General features: G+C 52.4%; 1 protein-coding gene across 1 annotated transcript in view; it reads right to left on the reverse strand.

Moving 5' to 3' along the window:
* SLIT1 (slit guidance ligand 1) overlaps positions 1-21,197 on the reverse strand; it is a 53,352-nt gene extending 32,155 nt beyond the window's left edge. Inside the window, exons 1-15 of the mRNA XM_047824679.1 lie at positions 21,064-21,197; positions 20,385-20,456; positions 19,738-19,901; positions 18,287-18,434; positions 17,740-17,811; positions 17,157-17,228; positions 14,924-14,995; positions 14,031-14,174; positions 7,297-7,460; positions 6,545-6,568; positions 6,272-6,416; positions 5,580-5,654; positions 5,263-5,406; positions 2,078-2,221; positions 1,649-1,815 (exon numbers count right to left, since the gene is read on the reverse strand). Coding sequence (XP_047680635.1) covers positions 1,649-1,815; positions 2,078-2,221; positions 5,263-5,406; positions 5,580-5,654; positions 6,272-6,416; positions 6,545-6,568; positions 7,297-7,460; positions 14,031-14,174; positions 14,924-14,995; positions 17,157-17,228; positions 17,740-17,811; positions 18,287-18,434; positions 19,738-19,901; positions 20,385-20,456; positions 21,064-21,197 — 1,741 coding nt within the window. The remainder of the gene's footprint in view (positions 1-1,648; positions 1,816-2,077; positions 2,222-5,262; positions 5,407-5,579; positions 5,655-6,271; positions 6,417-6,544; positions 6,569-7,296; positions 7,461-14,030; positions 14,175-14,923; positions 14,996-17,156; positions 17,229-17,739; positions 17,812-18,286; positions 18,435-19,737; positions 19,902-20,384; positions 20,457-21,063) is intronic.
* Between the last annotated feature and the right edge of the window lie 203 nt (positions 21,198-21,400).

Genomic DNA, 21,400 nt, shown 5'->3' on the forward strand with positions numbered 1-21,400 from the left:
TTTGTGATAAGAAAAGTAAAAAGAAATTGTTTCTTGAAAAGAAAATAATGTTTTCAAAAATAATTAATGGCAGAAGGAAAGGCCCAAAATATATAGTCGGGTTTAAAAAGAAACAGAATTTGGGGCACCTGGGTCACTCGGTGGGTTAAGCGTCTGACTCTTGCTCTCGGCTCAGGTCATGATCTCAGCGTTCGTGAGACTGAGCCCTGTGTCAGGCTCTGTGCTAACAGTGTGGAGTCTGCTTGGGATTCTCTCTCTCTCCTTCTCTCTCTGACCCCTCCTTCCCACTCTCTCTCTCTCTCTCTCTCAAAATAAATAAATAAACTTTAAGAAAAAAGAAAAAGGAACAGAATTTTTGGGTGGGGGATGGATAAAATAGGTAATGGGCTTTCACTTGTCGTGATAAGCCCGGGTGATGGATGGAATTGTTGAATCACTATATTGTACGCCTGAAGTTAAAATAATACTGTATGTTAACAATATTGGATTGAAGATAAAATTAAATTTAAAAAAAACATTTTTTAAAAAAAAGACTAGGAAGTTATTACTATACAAAATGATATACAAATATATACGTGAGTCGTATGGAATTTTTTAAAATAGCAAGTAAAATTGCTCTAGGAAACCCATTGACTTTGTTTAGAGAAATACCCTGACCTTCTCTCTTGGTGTGAAAGTTGCAGCTCCTTGCTCGGCCTCGATGGGCCAGTCTGAGAGCCGAACTGCCCCCTGGAAGCAGGCTGAGAGCGGGGCGGAGGAGGCCAAGCGGGGGCGGGAGGGGTGGGGGCTGGAACTCCCCACAGGAAACTCCCGGCGACCAGGCTCAAGATCAGGGACCGCCGGGCTGAGCTGCAACCTTGCTCTGTTACCCTGGGTACAAATCTGCCTTCCGGCAGCTGCCTTGCCTGCGTGGAGCTCTGTCGGAAAGTCACGGGATGGGGCTACTACACTCTGCACGGGCAGGGCTAGAAGGGAGGGCCTCAGGAAAGAGATGGGGAATCCAGAGGAAACAGGACATCAGGGTGAGAGGTGACCAGGTTTCCCACGTGGAGGATGGGGGCCCGGGAAGGTCCCACGGCATATCATGGACAGGCTGAGCCCACAAGTCTGGGGCACTGAGGAACCGCCAGGAGGCAGATCAGTGGATCAGGCACATTTACATTAAAAAAAGTACTAAGATGTAGGGGCGCCTGGGTGGCTCAGTGGGTTAAGCATCCCACTCTTGATTGTGCCTCAGGTCACAATCTCTCAGTTGGGAGTTCGAGCCCTCGTCAGGCTCTGAGCTATCAGTGTGGAGCCTGCATGAGATTCTCTCTCCTCCTCTCTCTGCTTCTCCCCTACGTGCTCTCACTCTCAAAATAAATAAAGAAACATTTTTAAAAATACACTGAAATGTTAACTGTGATTTTCTCTGAGGGATAGAATAATAGGTAACGTTTATCTCCTCCTTTTACCTATTCTTTCCATTTTTTAAACAATAACTATTGCTCTTAAAATCATGGGAAAACACCCCCAGGCAGCGGTAGGCGCAGGACTAAGACTGGGTCTCCCTGCTCCCCGCCCCACCCCAGGCCACCCCTCCCCACGGGAAACTCTTCAGGGCTGGCCCGCCTGCCTCTCCCCTCCCGCTCAGGGCCCCACGACTTACCTTCCTCACACCTGAAGTCCGGGAAGGCCACGTCCTGCAGGGGGATCTGCCGCAGGAAGTCTGGGTTCTGGCACCGCGGGTTCCCTGTCACAATCTTCCTCCTCCGCAGCCAGTCCCCCAGCCAGGCCAGCTGACAGTTGCAGTTGAAAGGGTTGGCCAGAAGGTTTCTGGAAGAGGCAGCCGTGTGACCAGCAACACACCCTCCGGGCTGGGTTTCCCTGCAATGCCCTGTCGCCCCACCACAGACTGGCCAGGCGGCCACCCGCGCTCTTTCCCAGACGACCGGCAGTTACCAAGACGTGGCATTCTGACGTGGTGGGACCCCACAGACCACCAGGGCCCGACACCCCCAGTGAGTCCTTTCAAGTAGCCGCCCTTGGGAGGGCGGGCGGACGGGCGCCGGGGCTCAGATGCCGGAGCCAGACTTACAACGTGGAGAGGGCCTGCAGGGTGTCGAAGGCCCCAGGGGAGATGGTGGCGATCTGGTTGTCGTAGAGCGAGAGCAGGCGGACGTTGCGCAGGCCCGTGAAGCTGTCGTTGTGGATGCAGCTGATGCGGTTGTTCCGCAGCATCCTGGGGGGCGAGAGGGGGGAGCCCGTGCTGTGCCCGCAGCCACCCACCTGCCTGCGCCTTGCCCACGGGGGCCTCCCACAGATTCTCCTCCCGGGGCCCTCCCCTCCCCACGCTCCCCCTCAGGATGCTCTCCCAGCCACCCTGCCTGCACAGCGCCCACACGGTCTGACCTCCGCCTGCACTCCCTGGGTGCCCAGGGCCTCCCCCGCCCCCAGGCCACGCTCCGCACCAACGCCGGGGACACTGGCCCAAAACCTAGACCCAGTCGTGTTCCTCTCCAGGCCGAAGCCCCAGTGGCTCCCAAACTGCCCACGATATAATGTTTACACTCTTTACCGTGACCCGCGGGAGCCAACCCCAGACCAGCACCGGCCGCCTTCCTGGAGAGTGACATACCCTTGACTCCTCTGTCCTGTGGGCATGCATAGGGGCCTGCCTCTCCATGCCCTTCCCTGGCTGTGGTGTCCTTCTAGAATGACCCCTTCCCTCATTTTTATCTGCTTAAGTCTGTGTTCACCCTCCAAAACCTGGCTCCATTCCCCTCCCCAACTAAAAACAAAACCAAGCTGGACACAGAATAGGCAATTCACTAAGAAATTACAATGGTTTATGAACACCGATAAAAAAAAAATGTTTAAACTTACTAGTAATCAAGTACATGTAAGCAATATTGAATCTTTGCCTGACAAATTGCAAAATAACTAAAATATAGTAATATATAAATAGATAAATATAGTAATATAGTAATATATAAATATATAAATATAGTAATAGTATAGTATATAATATAGTATAGTAAATATAGTAATAGAGGGTCGGTATGGGTGAATGGGCATTTTCACACTTGGGCTGGCAGGAGAATGGTTTGGGGCCTTCCTGGAAGTGAGAGGCAGGCAGCAAAGGCCCTAAACGGGCCTCATGCTTTCATCCTGCAAGGCTTCTTTTAGGAATTTATCAATAGGGAATAATCCTGGATGCACACAGAATTTCATGATAAAGATATTAATCACATTACTCATAATAACAAATTAAAATAGCTTGAATTTCTGGGGTGCCTGGGCAGCTCAGTTAAACATCCGACTCTTGATTTCAGCACAGATCATGATCTTACGGTTTGTGGGTTCGAGCCCCGCATCAGGCTCTGCGCTGAGGGCAGTGGAACCTACTTGGGATTCTCTCTCTCCCTCTCTCTCTGCCCCTCCCCCGCTCATGTGCACGCGTGCAAACACGTACACGGTCTCTCTCTCTCTCTGTCTCAAAAAAATAAACATTAAAAAATAAATAAAATAGCCGGAATTTCCAGTAGTTATGTAGTAGTCAGTCCTTCAAAATGATGCTGTAAAAAAATTTTTAATGGTATATAAATGCGCTCACGTTGTGTTTAAGACAAAGCAGGTTACTAAATAAAATGGATTCTAGGACTCCGTTCAGAAATACCTACATGGAAGCACCCAGGTGTATGGGGGGGTGTGTGTGTGTGCATATGTGCAAGAACATGTGTGGATACAGAAGACTGGAAAGTAGTTGATATGGACAATTAACAGCGTTTGTGTGGGCTGGAGGGGTTATGGCACTTCTCTTCCTGTGCCTGCACTGTCACTCATGGGCTCTTACCGGCTCTGCCCCAGACCAGCCCTTCCCCTCTCCTCCAGCCTCATCCACACCTTCCTCAGAAAGAACCCACGTGACTGGCTGACTAGCCCACGACACCCTCATTCAAGGACTATCTGGCAAGTATAGAGAAGAATGAGGCAGCCCCATGGGAACAGCCTGGGAAAACAGTCGCACTAGATCCATGTGTGAAAGAAGCCGGTGGCAAAACACAGCACAGGGGCCCCTGGGTGGCGCAGTTGGTTAAGCGTCCGACTTCAGCCAGGTCACGATCTCGCAGTCTGTGAGTTCGAGCCCCGTGTCGGGCTCTGGGCTGATGGCTCAGAGCCTGGAGCCTGTTTCCGATTCTGTGTCTCCCTCTCTCTCTGCCCCTCCCCCGTTCACGCTCTGTCTCTCTCTGTCCCAAAAATAAATAAACGTTGAAAAAAAAAAATTAAAAAAAAAAAAAACACAGCACAAAGGGCATCCCCTTTCTGTAAACCAAACCAACCAACCAACAACAACAACAAACCCCAAACCCACAGGGAACCCCTCATATATTCATTTCCTTTACACAAATTCCATGACGTGTGCCCTGAAAACGGATGGATAGCCCTACAGCCGGTCTGGGATTTAAACCCAGCAGGGCGTCGTCTAGAGCTATGCTCCCCCACTCCCCCCTTGGTGGCCCTTGGCTGTTCAGATTCAAAAGAATTAAAATGAAATGAAATTCAAAATGTTGTGCCTCAATAGCGCTAGCCCCATGTCAACAGCCACACGTGGCTACTGACTAGACAGTGTAGACGTGGGACATTTCTGCCACTGTAGGAAGTCCAACTGGACGGCACGGTCTATTGCGCCCTTGAAAGGTCTATGTGGTCACGTGAAGAGCTAGTGCCACCCGCGTGGAGGGGGGGGGCTCTACAGCACTTGTGGGGGGGGTGCAGGTGACCCCAGGATCTACTGAGTCCCAAAGTCTGGTTAGCTCTGGCTGGGCTCTGGTTCGTGGGATCCCAGAATCCCAGAGATAATGGGCCATCCCTCCTTCCCCTTCCGCACTGGCTGAGTCACCTCAGCAATGTCCCCGCCTTGGGGCCACCCAGCCCTCCTGCCACTCCTGAACTAAACGCACGTGCGGTGCTCTTGCAGCCTGATGAGAGGGCAGTGAGGGGGAACCTCCAAAAGGGCCCACCCCCACCCGCCCCTTCACCAAGCATCGACCCCACACCCCAGGGAACAAGAAAGCAGGCCTCACCACGGTTACCAACATCTGATTATTTGCCCCCTGCAGACCCTGGCTGTAGACCTCATACACCCTCAGCTGCCCCTCTCCTCCCGCCAGCCGGGGTCGGGAGGGGTGCCTCCCATCCTCTCTCCTGATGCAGACACCGACACGCTAGCTTGCTTTTGCCCGTTGCAGCCTGGCCCTGCTCCCTGGCCCGCACACTCACAGCGTCCTCAAGCCATCCAGGCCTCGGAACATGCCGCTCCGGATGGACTCCAGCTGGTTGGCGGTCAGGTGCAGCTCGCTCACAGAGCCCGCACCCTCGAAGGCCCCATCTTCGATTTCGGACACCTTGTTGTTGCTCAGATTGCTGGACGGAGGGCGGCAGAAAGATTTTGGCGTTGCGGACCCTCCCCCACCTTCCTGCACCCGCCCCCTGCAGGGGAGCTCTGCCCCCATGAAACTCCCCCCACACACAATATTTTCCTTCTCCCTCCCCAGCTAGAGTCCTGGCCACAACCTCCCCGCCAATGGGTAACTCACATCTTCTTCAGATGAGTGAGTTTTTTAAATATCCCAGTGGCTTCCAGGATGGAAATCTCATTGTTGTTTAATCGTCTGTAAGAGGCAATGAAGAGAACTTACACATTCATAAATGACAGACATTAGAGTATCTTCCAAATTGAGAATATTTGGGACTCAAACAAAGGGGCTCCCAGAAGAATTTATCTGGCAAGGCAAACTGATCGCTTATCAAAGGAAGGGTGGATGATGGTGCTGGGAGGGGCGGTGAGTGGGGTACTTTTAACACTAAAAATGCCATGAAAACTTACATACATGAAGGACAGATATGTGTAGCTATTCGTGCACATAGGCATGTGCACAAATTTATGTTTTTAAAGAAAAAAAAATAGAGTATGGCCTAAGATCCAACTTGATCTAATGGAATCATATCTCCCAGAAGAAGGCAAAAGCCTGGTTGAGAAAAGCCACCCCGGCTCAGGCTGACGACCTTCCCTGCACGCCAGAGATTGTTGGAAGGGTCTGGAGGCGGTGAGTCAGAAGCAGAGGGGCTTCAGGGGTGGGGAGGTGCTTCCTGCTAAAGCCAGCCGCTGCCATGCTGGAGTCTCCAGTGGTCCCAAACAGAGCCGGACCAGGGGAAAGCCCAGTGTGGATCGAGGAGGGCTAGGAGGACTGGGGACCGGTGAGGATGTGCAGGGGCTGGGGGCCCTCACAGCTCGGCCGTGGACTGGGGGATGCGCTCAGGGATCTTGGTGAGCTTCAGGCTGGAGCACTCCACCAGGCTGGCCTCACAGCGGCACTTGTGGGGACAGACCACGTCGCTGTTGCACTCGCTGTTCAGCTGGTAATCCTCCGTGCCTACGGTGAGAGGGCAGGGGCGGGAGGCTGAGGGCCCCAGGGCAGGGTCTCCCTAGCCCCCTCAGCCTGCTGCCGCTGCCCACCAGCTGCCACCGCCCCAACCCCCTAGGTCCCCCGGACTCTCCTACCTGGAATGAAATACTGCTCTTTGGCTGGGGAGAGAAGCAGAAACACCATCAAGCTGGAATCTTCCAGGATGTGCAAGAGCCCAGGCCCCAGTCCTACTGCCCAGGTGCAGGCACCCTGGGAATAACACTGGGGTCCCAAATCAGGGCCCTAGAGCCCACCCGCCCAGTCCCCGTGCAGAGAAGGCCTTGCCACAGAGCACAGATGTTCCTTGGCCAGGTTGATTCTGGGGTGGTACCACCCCCAAATGAACCTCTCGGGGAGCACCCAAACCATGGCAACGCTCATATGCAATGGTACAAGACGGGGATGGGGCAGAGAGGCACCCGGTTCCTGACCAGGATCCAGGCTCAGAAGCTGACTCACACTGTCCCCAGCCAGTTTCTGCTGCCCCAGAGCCTGGAGGAGGCAGCTCTCTCCCTGAGGAGAGCTCCCAGGCTTCTTCAGTGTGAAAAGCAGTAGCATGAAAGCAAACTGACCTGGGAGCAGAGGAACCTGGGTCCTTGTGCGGGAGTCCTCCCTCAGGGACCTTCAGCCAGGCCTACCCTTCCCTGAGCCCCAGTTAAGTGAGGGGTGGGGCTGACCAACCGTTCAGATCCAAGTCTATGGTCTCGGAACTACCCCCTCTGAGAGGGTCTCTGGTGGCCTAGGACGCCCCTGTTGGAGCCATCCAGAAAACACCACCAGGTCCCTGAGCAGACTGAAGACAGGCAGGCAGGTCGACGGACAGACAGGCGGGCAAGCAGGCAGCTACCTGAGCACCGGAACTTCTTGCTCTTGATCTGCCCGATGCGCTTGTTGGCGAGGCGCCGGGGGCTGGCACAGCGGGCCCCGCTCGTCTCAATGGGGTTGGTGCGCAGGAAGTCTGCCAGCCCCTTGAGGTTACAGTCGCAGATGAAAGGGTTCTGTGCCAGGTGCCTGTCCAAAGGGGGCAGAGTGGGGATCAGAGACAGGGTTGCAAACTTGCACTGACCTCTGCCTGGACAGGGCCTCACTGCCTCCGGGTGACTCTAAGCCCAGGGCTGGGCCCCGGGGGAGATGCACCACCTGGGGCCACCCCCCGGGCACACCCATCAGCTGGAGAAGTCTTGCCAGGGCATCGCAGCAGGGAAGGATCTCTGCAGGCTCTGGGTGTCCAGCTGTCCCTGCTACACTCCCCACTTCAAGCCTCACTCTGTCCCCTGTCCATCTACCTACCTGTACCCACCCTGGGACATTTCACAGACACCAGTGGAGGCAAGAGTGACCTGGAGACTGGCCAGATCACCCCATCGTTCCATGGGTGAGGGGACACAGCGGGTACTTGAACCCAGGACTGTCAGTGCCCAGAAGTCTTTGATGTGGGTGGTCCCTTCCACGTGGCCTTGGACGACAGCAGCTCCTTTCCACAGCCTTTGTCAGGAAGGGGATGAGGCCAGGGGTGCAAGGCTGGGTCCTGCAGCTGGGGTGACGTGTGTCAAAGTGCCTGCTGCAGCCTCTCACTTACGGGAATCTCTGTTCCCACCACAGGCCTTTGGGACTGCTTCCCCCTGACCATTTTACATGCTGTCTCTTGACACAAGGGAAAGTCAGAGAACATGGCCGGATAGCTACTTATTGGGAAGTCACTCTTACTCTCTTTCCAGGCTGCCTGTGTGACCAGCAGGGTAGGTGTGGGGAGGGGGCAGCTGACAGGTGATGCTGACTATAGCAATCTGGGTTGCTGTAAGCAACCACAGGGCTGGTTTTCCTGTTTGTGGGCCCTCACCACCCCCAAAAGGCTCAGACCAGCCACCTCTGAACCACCCCAGCAGCCAGCTTGCTGACCTGCATCTGGGCCATCACAGCACTGGGCATGTCCTGCTTTCTAAACTGAGACAGCCAGGGAAGAATATTCTAGCACCTGCTCAGGCTACTGTCCCTGAGAGCCAATGCTTCTGCATGGAAGTACAGGGAGACAGAGCAGGGGCCAGCTCAGAGGCCCATCACTTCAGGCCGTCCACTTCATGGCCTCAGCCCAGTGCCCTGATGGGCCAACAGGGCTCTGCAGGCAGAGACACAACTGCTGCTCAGGGTTTGCACCCAGCTCAGCTCAGACCTCGGCCATTCGCTCTCCTGTTCATCACCTCCTGGGCTCTGGATGAAGGTGGGATGCTTGGTTGGAGCCTTCTTGGCCCAGACGTCCCTGCCACTCCCCTGGGCACTGTCCCCGCTTGCCTGCCTGAGTCCAGGCTCCTGTCAGCATCACCAGGTGGGCCGGGCCTTCTGCATCTCGTTGCACATTTGTCTCCCTATTCAAACTGTCAATTTGCAGAGAAGACGTGTTTGCCGACTCCCCAGGGCAGAGTTCATTGCTGATGGAAAACGTATTAGGAGTCGGGGCTTGCTCTGGGACCCTCCCGACCACATCTGCCTATGCCTCACTGCCCGGCCTCTGCCTGAACTAATGGCTTCCCTTTATCACAATCTTGGTAGAAAACTGCTTAAAATCAATCCAATTATGTTATTCAGGCACACGTTAAAATGTTCAAGGGGTGTGGCGTAGAATACATCCTTTTTAAGAACAGGTTATTTGTGTCAAAACCAATCTATAAAAACTTGAACCACCCACAGAGACAAGAGGCTTCAGTATTTGACACAAATTAGAGTTTTTAATCATTGCAAAGGGCAGGGAGCTGAGAAGGGAAATTGCTCAAGAAGAAGGAAAAAATACCAGCTTGGGAAAATATCATCACGTTAAAGGCACACCCAGAAATGTGCTCATGTGTGGCCATGAACATTTGTCACAGTAGAAGGTGGAAGGGAAGACTGTATTCTCAGTGTCTTTGTTGGAATATGCACTCAAGAAGTCACAACCAAAAATCTTGCGGGAGAGATGCTCAGCATCATTAATGAAATTAAGCCCACAATGAGCTACCACTCCACACCCACTATGGTGGCCAAAATCAAAAAGACGAATGATACCAGGTATTGGCAAGGATGCGGACAAAATGGAACCCTTATAATACACTGCTGGTAGGACCATAAAATGGGACTTATAGCCACTTAGGAAAACTGACAATTAAAAAAAAATTTTTTTTAACATTTATTTTATTTTTGAGAGACAGAGCATGAGCAGGGGAGGGGCAGAGAAAGGAGGAGACACAGAATCCGAAGCAGGCTCCAGGCTCTGAGCTGTCAGCACAGAGCCTAACGTGAGCCTCGAACCCACAAACTGTGAGATCATGACCTGAGCCGAAGTTGGACGCTCAACCGACTGAGCCAGCCACGCGCCCAGAAAACTGACGATTTTTTAAAAGTTAAACACAGATTTCCTATGTGACCCAGAAATTCTAAGAGAAATTAAAACATTTGTCCACATAAAGATTTGCAAGCAAATATTCATAGCAGGCTTATTCATAATGATTCCAAAGTGGAAATCCAGATGTCCACCAACGAGAAAAGATAAACACAAGGTGGTCTATCCATTCAATAGGAAATTACTTGGCAATAAATAAAAAGGAACAAAGTACTGATACATACTGAAACGTGGACGAACCTCAGACACACAACGCTGGGACACCTGGGTGGCTCAGTCAGTTGAGCATCCGACTTCAGCTCAGGTCACGATCTCATGGTTTGTGGGTTCGAGCCCCACGTCGGGCTCTGTGCTGACAGCTCAGAGCCTGGAGCCTGCTTCAGGTTCTGTGTCTCGCTCTCTTTCTGCCCCTCCCCTGCTCTGTCTCTGTCTCTGTCTCTCAATAATAAATAAACATTAAAAAAAAAAACACCTCACAATGCTAAGTGAAAGAAGTCAGTCACAAAGATGACACATCATGATGATTCCATTTTTATGAAATGTTCAGAAAAAGCAAACTACAAAGACAGAAATTAGACGAGTGGCTGCCTGGGGATGAGCTGGCAATAGGGACTGACTGTAAAAGGGACACAAGAGATTTTGAGGGAGTGATGGAAATGTTCTAAAATTTGATTGTGGTGATAGCTGAACAGTTGAAATATACTAAAAATCACTGAATTGTACACTTGGAACAGGTGGGTTTTATGGTATATAAGTTATACCTCATGAAAGTATTTTTTTTAATTTTATTTCTTTATTTTGAGAAAGACAGAGCATTAGCAGGGGAAGGGCAGAGAGAGGGAGAGAGACACAGAGTCCCCAAGCAGGCTCTGTGACATCAGCACACAGCCTGATGTGGGGACTGGAACCCACAAACTGTGAGATCATGACCTGAGCTGCAATCAAGAGTTGGACGTTTAACTGACTGAGCCACCCAGGCAAGCCTCATGAAAGCTGTTTAAAAAAAAAACTGAGGGGCGCCTGGGTGGCGCAGTCGGTTAAGCGTCCGACTTCAGCCAGGTCATGATCTCGCGGTCCGTGAGTTCGAGCCCCGCGTCGGGCTCTGGGCTGATGGCCCAGAGCCTGGAGCCTGTTTCCGATTCTGTGTCTCCCTCTCTCTCTGCCCCTCCCCCGTTCATGCTCTGTCTCTCTCTGTCCCAAAAATAAATAAACGTTGAAAAAAAAAAATTAAAAAAAAAAAAACTGAAAAATCTCTTGGGGCGAGGAAAACTGCAGCAAAATCAGTATTGAGACACAAGGCACTGAGCCACAGATCTCGGAGCCACGGACAAATCAAGCAGGATGTGGGGAGTTGATATCAGGCCTGACACACGATTCAGTAAAGGGGTCTAACCATCCAAACCTGTTTTGAGAATACCTGATTATACCTCAGATTTGTATTTGGTTTATTCTTATTCCAAACTATATTTGAGTTGTTAATATACATTAGTTGTTTATGCAAGTCCAGTTCTGTTTTACGGCCTTTAAATAATAAGGTCTATTCTTATGGAAAAAAGCACAATTGAGGGGAAAGTTAACTGCCTTCTCAGTGATGGTGAAAGAGATGCCTGAGACCAAATCCCTGCTCTACTAAGATGTTGTGTGACCTTGAGTGAGTCACATGACCTCCTGCCTCTGTTTCCTCATCAGTGAAGTCAGGGATGCTAGACCCTCCTTCCACAGGCCACTGTGAGTGTTCAGTAAGATCATACATGGAAAGAGCAGTGGCCTGGCATTCTGTGAGGGCTCGATAAACAGCAGTGACTGTTGTTTTCAGTGTCACCACTATTTCGATCTCACCCGTGGGAAGACTTCCTGTTCCATTCTGCTCCAGTTTTGTGCCCCACTACTGCCCTATGGGCAGTGGCCAAGATCTCAGGCATGCCGTCTGGCGGGCACTCTCTGAAATCCAGTCAGGTAAGTGGACACAGACAGAAACCATCCCCAGGGAGCACAATCCATTTGATTTGTTCACTCTCTTTCCACCTTGAGAGGGTGACAGTTCCTTGCATGAGACCCTCAGTCCCATTCCCCATCCTCAAGGCTTTCCTGTGTGGGGGTCCCCGACCTTGAAATCTCCTGAGTGCATTTCTCTCGGACATCCCGCCAGCTGCATAAAATAATCCACCTTGCCGATGTCTCCCCGTAACTTTGAATTTCACGTATTTGGCAAGATTTCCCCATAGTGTTCTATCCCCTTCTCCTTGGCTATAAGAAAATTAGTTAGCAGGTGTGGGCGGCAGGTGGGCACATGGGCTTTAACAAGTTTGTCTTTGTGGCTAATGTCCCTGCTGGTGAGCATGGTTCCCGGGGAGCAAGAGCTGTGCTTTTTCTTTGACCTCTGTTAATGTATGCTGGTGCTCTGTGCACGTATTATCTGATGGAGACCACTGTCCAGCGGATAAACAATGGCAGGATGACAGTGACAACAAGGGCCATGGCGATAGTAACGGTAAATGTCCATTAAGCATGCAGCTCTGGACCCACAGGTCGGCTCATCAAGTCACACTGCAGGTAAGGATTCCTTTTTCAAGCATAACCACAACAGCATTATCAAATGAAGAAGGAACGTTAGAAATCCAGTATCACCGTTTCAGGATCCCTAATCAACGAACGGGTCCAGGCACTGAAATGAGCGGCTGTGTTTATTACACAAAGAGAGCTGACCAGATATCATATGACTCCCAATGGAAGTACACAGTTCTGTGGAGTCATCCTGCCTAAAGAAGAAAAAAAAATAAATCTGAACCTGACCAAGCTCCTGGATAGAATTTTCTATCTGCAGGACACAGACAGGACAGAGGGGAATGTGAAGCTACATCGCAGGGAATGTAATCTCCCAGCAACGTGCAGACCATGGGGAGCTCTATGGATGCAATAACACAATGCCTTCGACTAACATAGCACAAGGAACAAGGCCATGGAGAGGACGCCTAGAGGCTAAAAGCAACTTAGTGGTACATCAGCCAGTATCAGCCAGTTGTACCATCTAGACCTTATTTAGCTCCTGATTCAGACAAGTTATTTTAAAAACTGTATAATATGTATGAGACGCTTAATTTAAACGCTAATTCGATATCTGATGATATCAAAGAAGTGCTAAATTTTTAGATATAATAACAATGTTGTGGTTGCGTTTTCAAAGAATCTTTGCCTTTTATACATATGTATGAAGTCTGTATAGATGATGAGTGATGCTGGGGTTTGCTTCCAGATAGTCTGGGAGGTAGGAAGAGGGGATATTATGAAACAAGACCGGCCACGAGTTAGAGCTGGGCGATGAATTCTAGGAGGCTCACTATTCTGCTTTGAATATGTTTATAATTTCCTTCAGTAAAAGATTAAAATAAATGCCTAGGGTTGTTCCTCTCTAATTTTTAATTTATAGCCATCATTGCTATTACCGTATTTCATCTGGTTTAAGATATTATCACTTGCAAGATGCTCTGTTATTTTATGTATTAGCAGAAAAGAACTAAATCCTGCCAATTAGGGGCACCTGGGTGGCTCAGTCGGTTAAGCGTCTGACTTCAGCTCGGGTCATGATCTCGCAGTTTGTGAGTTCGAGCCCCACATCAGGCTCTGTGCTAACAGCTCAGAGCCTGGAGCCTGCTTCGGATTCTCTGTCTCCTCCTCTCTCTGCCCCTCCCATACTCATGCTCTGTCTCTCTCTGTCTCTCAATAATGAATGAACGTTAAAAAAAAAATTCTGCCAATTAAATGACATGCCATCGATTGTAATATTCATCCCAGCTTAGAGCTGTTAAGGTAGAAACAACGGATGTCTTAGAATTGATATTATTATTAATTACAGCCAGCATTTAAGGAGCATTTACAATGAACTAAGTTCTGCACAAACATCCCCTTTTATCTCATAACAACCCTTGAAGAAAATAGTATCCTCATTTGATGAATGAGTGAGCTGAGGCCCAGAGAAGCTAAATTAAGTTGCCTAGAGTCACACAGCTAATAAGAGGCATAGCTGGGATTTGGACCCAGGACTATCCAATCCCAAATCTGTGCTCTTTCCTCTGTGAGAGGCCATCCTGGTGAGCAAAAGGCACAGGGCAACACAGCTGTCTGTCCCTGGGGGGGGGGGGGGGGCTGTCGCCTCCCGCTAAGTCTTCCTGCAGGTGCAGGGACCGAGGGGAGGAGGGCAAGAGGGCACTCACAGGGTCTGGATGGCCCGCAGGGAGGTGAAGGTGCCCTTGGCGAGACTCTGGATCTTGTTGTCATACAGGGAGAGGAGCGAGAGGTTCTGCAGATCCTGGAAGGCATCGGGCCGGACACAGTTGATCTTGTTGGCGTTCAAGAGCCTGTGGGCAGACCAGGGCCAGCTGGTGAGGGGAGAGGCGCGGATCCGGCTGCAGCAACACGCCCTGGGCACCTCCCGGCACAAAGCATGCGTTGTCTCGGGGAGAAGAGCACAGGAGCAGGTGCAGGGGGTCTGGCCCTCTGCATGTCCACTCCATACAGGAAGCCGCGAAGTCCGACTGCCCTCTCTAAGCGAGGGATCATCCTGTTCCACTGCTCCTCTCCCTTTCAAGCAACTGCTACAAGTGCTCATGGGGTTCTTGGGAAGCAGAGAGCACAGGGGTCAGGCCTCCTCCCAAAGGCATTTTGGGGGCTCCCCTCCTTTCCAGAGTCTGCCGGGTTTCCAAGTATCTGAGATGGAGCATTTAGGTTCCGTGCCTCTCAGATTCTGGGAGAGAACCCTTGCCTGAACTCTCATGGTTGAAGGAGGCTGAGCTGGGTCTGGATGTCCCCTTGCAGGAGTCAAGTCTGTCCCCAGCCATGCTGAGCTCCTTGGGAACACAGGCTGCATCGCGGGAGCCTCTCAGCTCAGGCGCCCTGTGATCGGCTCTGAACCTGACCCCCCTCCCTCTCTGGCCTTGCCAGAGTCCCAGAGTCCCCCATGGCACCCCTAGCTCTGCCATCATCCAAGCTCCTTGCCCCAATGAGTCCCACACCCCCAAAGAGGCTGACAAGGCTAGTCTGAGAAGCCAGAGGAATACTAGCCCCCTCCCTGGGCGCCACCCAAGGACACCTGCAGATGGGTCCTTACAGGAGCTGTAGGGTGTACAGGCCTCCAAACACACCCCGGGGGAGGTCTGTGATCTTGTTCCCATACAGGACCCTGGAGACAAAAGGCAGCAGAAAGAGAGAGTAAGAGGACAGCCCACCAGGAGGGACAGGGCTCTGCCAGTCACACCCGCACGCCACCACTGCTAAGCCATTCACAGGGCACAGCGTGGTGGTGTCGGTTTGTTGTAACAAGTTGCCAGCAGGTGGCAGTAAGGTGTGCTCCTAAAGGGTTCCCCATTTGTAGTTTGCAAAAGGCACGCTATGGGCCAGAGGCAGCAGTGATCCCCCGCTACTGTAGGAGCAGCCCCCCAATAACCCGCTCTCTGCCTCACACATGGAACCCCCAGAAGCCTGCAAAGCGGCCCTCTGGGGAACTTCATGGGAAATTAACCCGGCCCTGGATCTAAAAGGTTCAAGGAGGAGAAAATCCCATGAGCGGGATAATTAACATATTTTCAGAGGATTATAGGAAAAAGAACAGGAAGGCCAGACGGCACGTGTGGAATGAGCTCTGACGTCAAGCAACAGAAAACACCCCAGAAAGAAAGAGATCAGTTTAGCCGAGCTGAGATCTGGGTGGTGGGGTACGAGTGGGTGTCATACCTGAGTTCTCTGTGTTGAGCAGGAATTCTGGTGTATGATTCCAAAAAAAGCAAAGGTTCAAAAAAGCCATGCAGGCAAGAATGGGTTGGGGCAGAGGATGAAGTACCAACGGGGCTTGGGAACTTGCCCAATATCACAAGCAGCCCCCATAAGCCACCCCTGTAAACGATTCAGGCTGAGTAAAAACAGTATATGTGGTCTCTTCATACACGGCTTCAAGATCCTTCCTGAAGGAGGGCATGGCAGAAGCAAAGGCCCTACGGTGGGGTCCAGGTTGCCCCTCCCCCTGGGGGGGGGTTCAGTGTGGCTCAGGGGAAACAAATGGAATAATAGCTTGGATTTTACCCAGCCAGCACCGGGAAGCCTCTGCGACATGATCAGATTTGCATTTGGAAAGATCCCTCAATATGCTCGGTGGAGAACAGAGTGGAGGGGACAGGGGCTGAAGCAGGGAGACAAGGTCAGGGTCTGCCAAGATGGATGCTGTCAATGAGGTCCGTTAACACGACATCAGCACAAAAGTTCCCAGATGGTGGGGATATGGCTTTGACCAGGTACCCACGAGCAACAGGAACCTACTTAAATGTTATTGCATTTTGGCAGGTCACCTCCAGATTCTGATCTCCTCAGCCAATGATAGAGACTCATCACCAGGCTGTCAGGTACAGCTGTGTAGATTGTATACTGCACAACTTACAGGGTGCCATTCACAAACAGTCCTACCCACCAGCTCAGACTCTACTCCAAGAGAATAAGGCTCACAGAGAGGCACTGAGCTGGCAGCCTCACACATTCCCCAAGGGGGAGTTCCATCCTATCTCACTTCTCAGGCCCCTAATCTATACAAGGCATGTGTCCATTGCTGCCAAGGACAAGCAGAAACACTAACTCTTAAGGGTAACAAAAGGCCCCTACCAATGGGGAACTCGCCCAACTACAGTGCACTCTCTGCATTAGACCTCCGACAGCAAGAGACTTGGCGAACTTGGGGTACAAGCAAGGGCACCAGGAAAAGGAGAGATGAAGTAACATTTTTGAAGCTGCATGACATTTTGTAGATTGATGGACCCCACCCCCACCTTCACTCCCCCATCCCTCCCCCCACCCCACACACACAATAAACCCTCCAGGGAAGGAAAATGGACAGAAGTGGAGGAAAACACTTTTTTCACATCACCCACCGCAACCTGGGATCAGAGCACATTTGGGAGGAAAGATACAAGGTGTGACAGTTGTCACAACTGGAGCTGGGAGTGGCTGCCCTTACATGTGAGCTGGGGAAGGTTTAGGAGCATAGAGTGCTGGGCCTCGGTGGGGGGGGGGGGGGGGGGCAACAGGAAGCCTGGGCCAAGTCAGAAGACTGTAGCAAAGGATGCTGGGAAAATCCCCTTCATGGCAGGAAGAGCATCAGAGTTGCCAGGGGCAACAGCTCGGCCTGGCTTTTCCAGGCACTCAGCCCTGGATTCCCTCCACCCCTTCCCAGTTGCAGAGCGTCCACCAGAGAGGAAGGGGGAGCTGGGCACAGCATCCCCCTCCAGGGCCCATCAGAGTGGCCACAGCACAGGGGCGGGGGGCTCTCTGGACCCTGGCAGACTTGCACTGCTACTCACAGCGAGTTCAGGGAGCGGAGGCCCTGGAAGGCATCGGGAGCAATCTCTGCAATCTGGTTGTTGCTCAGGTCTCTGCAAAGTGCACAGGAGGGAAGATGGCTGAATCCCGCGGTGGCCACCAAGCCCTGCTCGGCCCCTCCTCCCAGATGCCATGGGAGGGCAGACATTTCTTTGACATTAGGAAAATGAGGGGCCAATTCTCCCATCCACCTGAAATGCCCCGGCCCCTATTTCCCCGTGCCGTGAGAGAGTCATGCTCAGGCCAGGAAGTCCAGCCTTGGTCTCCTTTCTTGATAAAGCTTTACCCCGCATCCCAGTTTCCCCTACACCCCCTCTCACGTCCTAGTAGTGCCCCTGCTGAAATAGGAGGGTGACAGTCAGCTCTGGTCATGTGCCAGACTCAGGCTCAACACCCCATTTAGGCCTCATGATAACCCTATGACGAGGTCACAGCACCACCATCCACATGTCACAGATGACCTGGGCAGGTAGAGTCAAGACCTGCCCCGTGTCTGTGGCTGCCTGCTCCAGGCTTTTCCTCCTGCCCCAAGCTGACCCCCAGGAAGCAGCGCGAGGTACTCACATCCTCCGCAGTTTTCTGTAGGGAGAGAAGGCTCCGGGAGGGATGGACTTGATCCCATTGAGCTCCAGGCGGCTGCAGAGAGAGAACACAGAGGAAGCCCAGGATCAGGTTACCCCAGTCCTGACTGTTGCCTGCTGGGATCACCTGCCCAAACAGGGCCCTTTGCCCCTGTTCCCATCCTCCGTCTGGAGTAGATGGGCTGGCACAAACAGGGGAAAGGTACACTGCTGTATTGGAGCCCATTATCTCAGGCTTTGGTGGCTGCAAGGGGCCCATAAATCAGGCTAATACTAAGAAACCTACTGCAGTGGACTCAGCTGGGCTGGACAATGGACCACAGAGAGTCACCCCTTCCCCAGCCCTCTAGAGCTGTCCAGCTTTGGGCAAAGGGCTCAGCCCAGCTGAGGCTAACTGTATCTCCTCCATTTGTACAGAGGGGCCTCAGACAAGCCCTGCAGTAGAGCCCTGCTCCCTCTCCTCCCTGGACTGCCAGAGCCGGGCCGGCCCGAGCACCTGTGCCCCAGCACCCTCCCTGCCCTGTACTCACATCTCTGTCATGCTCTCAGGCAGGTTGGCAGGGATGGCAGTGAGGCCTTTGCCACGACAGTCCACAATGCCATTGCTGCAGGTACACATGGCCGGGCAGGAGCCGGAGGACAGGGTGCAGGAAGGCACTCGGCCCGCTTCTCCTTGGCCTGAGGAAGCAGTGGGCTGTGATCTGGGGGTGTCCCATGTCAACACCTCCCACCCCAGATACAGCATTATTATACAGAGCACATGTGTTTTTCTGACTGAGGATGAACCAGAGGAGATCACCAGGGACTACCATGTGACCCTGTGGGTGCCTGGCACATGGCAGGTACTTGCTAGATGTTTGCTGAACTTGAATCTGGATCTAACTGCGCTGCATGAGAGTGTGATTCACACGCTAGGAAATCCTGGCCTAAGTTCCGAAGCTCCAGGTTCTAGTCCACGTCACTCAACACTTTGAGTCTCCTCATTGGTCACCAGAGAATGACAAGGACTACGTCCATGGGGCACTCGCTCTGTGCCACATGCAACGATGTTAACACACATGGTAACTCATTTAATGCTACCGCTGAACCCATGAGGAGTGTGATGTTATTGTGGCCATTTTACAGGTGGGAAAACTGAGCCCTTGATAGTTATTAGTTTGTGGAAAATCACACAGCTGATAGGTGGTAAAACCAGGACAAAGCCTACTGACTGGTATAAATTTTCTAAATTGAAGTACGACATTTAAAGTGCACCGTCTTAAGTGGAGATCCGGCTGAATTTCCACTTATGGATACACCCACAGAACTGTCCCCAGACATAGAACATTTCTGTCATCTAAGAAGGGTTCCCCATGCCCCTTGTCCAAGTTACCACTATTCTGAGACCTGTCTCCAAAGATCTGTTCTGCTTATTTGGGGACTTGACATAAATGAAATCAGAGAGCAGGTCCTCTTTGTGTCCGGCTTCTTTCGCTCAATATAAAATCTGTGAGATTTGCCCATGTCGTTGTGCGTATCCATGGTTTGTTCCTTGTCACTGCTGAGCAGTATTCTATTACATGGATACATCATAATTAGTTAATCCATTCTCTTGCTGGTGGACATTTGGGTTGTCTCCAACTCTGGGCTATTATGAAAAGAAGCTGTCTTGAATATTCTTGGACATGATGTTTTTGTGACGGGTGAGAACAGGAGATAAGGGATGGGGCAGGAGGGGGAGATGGGTGGGGGCAGGAGGTGATGGATGGGAATAGGAGATAATGGGTAAGGACCGGAGACGTGAGTGGTCCAGGCAGTGGTGGATAAGGACAGTAGGTGATGAGTAGAAAAAGGAAGTGATGAGCAAAGAGAGGTCATGGGTGGGCCAGATGTTAGTACATGGTGACAAGAGGTAATGGGAGGGAATGAGATGTCGGGGGGAGGGAATGAGATGTGGGGGTAACGGGAGGCAGGTGATGGGCAGTCAAGGGCCTGCACCCACCTGAGCAGCTGAACTCACTCTTCTGGACCTCGGCTACATTGAGGCCACGCAGGCTGGCGGGGCCCGAGCACTGGGTGAAGAGCCCGATGGTTGGCCGCTGCCTCAGCCACTGGGAGAGCCAGGCCAGGTGGCAGTCACAGAACAGGTGGTTGGAGTGCAGGCGGCTGCAGGGAGACAGGGCAGATCACAACCCACCTCCCTGGGCCCCCAGCCTCCAGCCGAACAGCAGGAACACCGATGGGGATTACCTGCAGCCGGGGGGAACACCTCCTCTGGCCGCTGCCCCTCCCCGCCCCCCAGCTCTCTCAGGGGCAGCCGCTGGCTGCAGTGTGACCAGCCAACAATTCATCTCACTGAGCTCACACAGACCCACTGCCCAGAATCGCATACCTCATTCTCAAACACAGAAACAAAGCACTTGTTCTCCAAGTTGAAACCAAATATAAGACATTCAACATCCTTCCATTTTAGCTCACTTCCCTCCCAGCCTAGGATGGCTCTGACACTCCCAGCCTGGGATGACCACTGAGAATGCAGAGAAGGAGCTCTTTCTCCTGCCTGTGGAAGCCTTTGCCCCCTTCCCCACCACCCGGGGCCCCAGCCTGTGCTCGCCCGCCGGGCTCTAGGCTGCCCCTGAGCTGACTCACAAGGTCCGCAGCTTGGGCATGTGGTTGAAGCTGGACACGGGGATGGTGGTGATGTTGTTGTTGTTCAGGGTCCTGACCGGGGGAAAGCAGAGTCAGTCGGCATCTACGCAGCAGGAAGTTACGTGTGAAGGAGGGACAGGACTGCTCTCTGACAAGCACACAGACTCTCACACCCAGATCCACGGGCTGGACCCCGGAGGCCTCGCCCGCCAAAGAGCTTGTGACACGGAGCCACCCTCAGGGATAGCCCAGAGTGGGCCAGAGGCTAACAGGCAGCAGCCACGGACTCCAGGGAGAGGGAAAAGCTGCCCACAGGCTGAAGCCAGTTTGAAACCCCCAGGGTGGGGTTTCATAGAGGAAGACAGGGAGTCATTCCTGCTTCATGTGTCAGAAAGTCCTGGAAGACACAGACACTTCCCTGGGCTCCATGCGAGCAGGGTAAGCCTGGGTCACCCGCCGCAGGTACGATGCTGTGAGCATGTGCCCCCCCCCCCCCCCATCCTGGGTGGCAGGTCTAGGGCAGCAGAGAGCATGGCCTCTGCCCTGGGCCTAGCACTGCCCCCGGGGTGTCCCGGGACACCTCCTGTGCTGCTCCTGGCCCAGCCCCAGCTGCCTGGGCCTCCGCTCCTGCATTAGCAAGGCTCTGTGGCCTCTGCTGCCCTTCCCACATTCTACTTACAGCACCTCCAGCCCCCGCAGAGCCCGGAAGGCCCCTTCCTCGATGCAGCTAATCTGGTTCTTGTCCAGCTGTCTGTGGAGCAAAGGAAAGTTGTATCGGAAAGCATGTTGCCTACAGCAGGGGTGTCTGTCCATGTGTTTTGATCAAACACTCATTAGTGAAACAAACAAACAAAAAAAAGAGGCCTGGCCCCACTCATTCAGTACACGTGCGTTCATCCAAATAGCAACTACGGTAAAACCTTGGATTGCGAGTAACTTGTTTTGCAAGTGTTCCCCAAGACGAGCAAACATTTCTGGTAAATTGTGATTTGGCAAACGAGCGATGTCTTGCAATA

Source organism: Prionailurus viverrinus, chromosome D2, assembly GCF_022837055.1.
Source record: "Prionailurus viverrinus isolate Anna chromosome D2, UM_Priviv_1.0, whole genome shotgun sequence".
Taxonomy (NCBI): Eukaryota; Metazoa; Chordata; class Mammalia; order Carnivora; family Felidae; genus Prionailurus; species Prionailurus viverrinus.